The sequence below is a fragment of the Miscanthus floridulus genome, chromosome 12, assembly GCF_019320115.1.
Source record: "Miscanthus floridulus cultivar M001 chromosome 12, ASM1932011v1, whole genome shotgun sequence".
In the NCBI taxonomy this organism is placed as follows: domain Eukaryota; kingdom Viridiplantae; phylum Streptophyta; class Magnoliopsida; order Poales; family Poaceae; genus Miscanthus; species Miscanthus floridulus.
The window spans coordinates 32,694,686-32,697,499 of NC_089591.1; the positions used below are offsets into that span (position 1 = coordinate 32,694,686).

The 2,814-nt window shown below is 57.5% G+C and overlaps 1 protein-coding gene across 1 annotated transcript; it reads right to left on the reverse strand.

Annotated features, from left to right (window-relative positions):
- Nucleotides 1-1,389: 1,389 nt before the first annotated feature.
- LOC136498499 (protein indeterminate-domain 16-like) lies at nt 1,390-2,323 on the reverse strand. The gene has a single exon (XM_066494420.1). It carries the CDS (start codon nt 2,221-2,223, stop codon nt 1,624-1,626), a length of 600 nt encoding a protein of 199 aa, XP_066350517.1. The 5' UTR covers nt 2,224-2,323; the 3' UTR covers nt 1,390-1,623.
- Nucleotides 2,324-2,814: the final 491 nt, after the last annotated feature.

Genomic DNA, 2,814 nt, shown 5'->3' on the forward strand with positions numbered 1-2,814 from the left:
GAATGAGCGATCATGGCGCGCTCTCCTACTACCTCGGCATCGAGGTGAGATAGGGGATGGAGACGCTCATGCTTGGTCAGAGCACGTACACCTCGAAGCTGTTGGAGCGGAGCGGCATGGCTAAGTGCAAGCCATGCATGACTCTGATAGAGGAGTGACTGAAGCTGACGAAGGCCAGTATCGTGGTGAGGGTAGATGCAACACTCTATCGGAGCATCGTTGGCTGTCTACGCTACCTAGTTCATATGAGGCCGGACATTGTGTTCATCGTGGGCTACGTCAGCCGCTTCATGAAGGATCCCCCGAGAGGATCACTGGGCCACGGTGAAGCGGCTACTATGCTACGTCAAGGGGACGGCGGATCAGGTGATCGTCTACCCCAAGACCGAAGGAAGTGGGCTGTAGCTCACTGTGTTCAGCGATGCAGGCATGGCGGGGGACATCGATGGACAGCAGAGCACCTCTGGCATGCTCGTCTTCCTCGGGTCAACTCTAATCTCATGGCTATCGCTGAAACAGAAGGTGATGGCACTGTCCACGTGCGAGGCAGAGTATGTGGCGGCGGCCACAGCGGCGTGCCAAAGCTGTGTGGCTGTGCCGACTGTTGGGCGAGCTGACCGGTGTTAAAGCTCACCCACCAGCACTGATGGTGGACAACCAGCTCGCCATCGCCCTCGCGAAGAATCCGGTTCTCCACGACCGGAGCAAGCACATCTACGTCAAGTTTCACTTCCTTAGGGACTGTGTCAATGGAGGACAGATCGTCATCGAGTTCGTCGAAACTGGTCGGCAACTCGCGGACGTTCTCACCAAGCCGCTCGGCCGTTTTCGGTTCACGAAGCTGAAGAAGATGATCGGCATGGTGGAGGTTCTAGGGTTAGCAGCAGGATTAGGAAAAGAATAGTAAAGTAATCTGCTGCTCTCCCTCTGTACGCGCAGCAGGGGCAGGCGCTGAAACGACTCCCCTGCTGCTGTACTGTAGCCGCGGTAGGGGCAGGTGCCGAAAGGCTCCCCTGTCGCACTGTAGCCACAGCAGGGGTAGACGCCAAAGTTAGTCATACTGTCACATTTAGTCACTGTAGCAGTATGGCATGTCTGTGTACTCGGATTAGATGGGTAGAGTTGTATATATAGCTCCCGACTGTAACTCAGTGAAGAGGCAATTCAGTAAAGAAAGAGAGTTCAGGTTTGCCATCTGCTCTGTAGAGCTCCAGCTAACGCTGATGCTTGTGCTCTGTGTGCACGCTCTGTTCTCCCTTCCTCTTCTACATCGGGCCGTAGTGTGTGTGCGAGAACGTCGGTGAGCGGTCGGCTCACCCGTGCTTGAGATCCGGGCCCAACAATGATAAGAAAGCGTGCATCAAACATAGGAACCAGACGGTCGATGATCCTGGATCTCAAGCTGAACATGGCATGGCATTAATTCACAAGAGCAGGGGCAAGAAAGCTTTGAAGAAAGAGAGTTACAGCAATGGAGGCGGCAACTAGCCATATCTATCCACCGATCACAATTCACAACACGGTCGAACGGCCGGCGTCGCGGAGAGAGGCAGGCACCCTTACACTTCATCAAGAAGTGTAGTAGGAGCTAGTACTAGCTAGGATCAGGAGAGAGTAGCAGGACTAGGGGTGGAAGCGCTGCATGCAGGCGTGGCAAGTGATCTCCAGCGCCGCGGCGGACGACGCGGCCGAGCCGACGAGCCGCCTCGCCGCGATCTGCTTCATGCGCTCCACCCGCTCCAGCTCCTCGCGGGCGCGCTCCCAGATGGCCCTGGCGCGCGCGAACTCCCGCTCCGCGAGCTCCAACTCCCGCCGCGCAAGCTCCCGGACGCGCTCCGCGTAAGCGCGCTCGGCGGACGCCATGCGGGCCTGGTCCGCAGCCTGCTGCTTCACGGCGCGCACGTCGGCGGCCGCATGCTGCTGCTGGTGCTTCTGATGCAGTCTCGCGCTGGACGGCGCCAACACCGTGGTCATCATCATCCCCGGCGCCCTCCTGTTCTCGTTCGTCGGTGGGGACTGCACGCACGGAGGCGGCGGCGGCGCCGGTGTTGGGGCCGCCGGATGCCTCGGCCCGATGCTCATGGACAGATCGAGGTCCAGCTGCGGGTGCTCGACGGCGTTGGCTGGCACCGCCACCGGCAGGTCACGGAGGACCTGATGAGCTGCAGGCGCAGGGAGGAGCAGCAGCTGAAGCTGGATCTGTCTCTCACCTTGCTCCTCCATGGAAGAAACCAAGAGGGGGCCGGGATCGAAGTGGCCACGAGGTATTTCTTGCTTGCTGGCCTCCTACTCCAGCTTGCTAGGTAGGTCTGGTGTGTTTGTTTGCATTGTAATATTGCTGCGTGTAGTATGGTTGTCTATATGTATCTTCTCCTCTGAGAGAGAGGGGGCACTAGCTTGTGAGCACATAGATGTGATTTTACCCGGATGCCCCTGTTATTATTAGTACTCAGCTAGCTAGCTAGAGAGCTAGTTATTAGGGATATCCATGGTTTAGGCAGCTGCTGATTTGCATTGTGTGGTCCAGAGCAAAGGCTTGGACAAATAACCTTGTGGATTAGAGATTTCGGTCACTGGTAGAGAACCGAGCTTTACTCCCGGTGGGGAACCCCCTCTAGTCCCGGTTCCCCACCCGGGAGCAAGCATCCGGGACTAAGGGGGGGTCCTTTAGTCCCGGGTCAGGAACCGGGACTAAAGGAGGACCTTTAGTCCCGGTGGGTAACACCAACCGGGACTAAAGGTGCCTCCTGACATGCCACGATGGCCGGCACCTTTAGTCCCGGTTGGTAATACGAACCGGGACTAAAGGTTTTT

Coding starts and splice junctions, on each gene's coding strand:
- LOC136498499 (XM_066494420.1), bottom strand. CDS start 2,223: ATGGAGGAGCAAGGTGAGAGACAGATCCAGCTTCAGCTGCTGCTCCTC.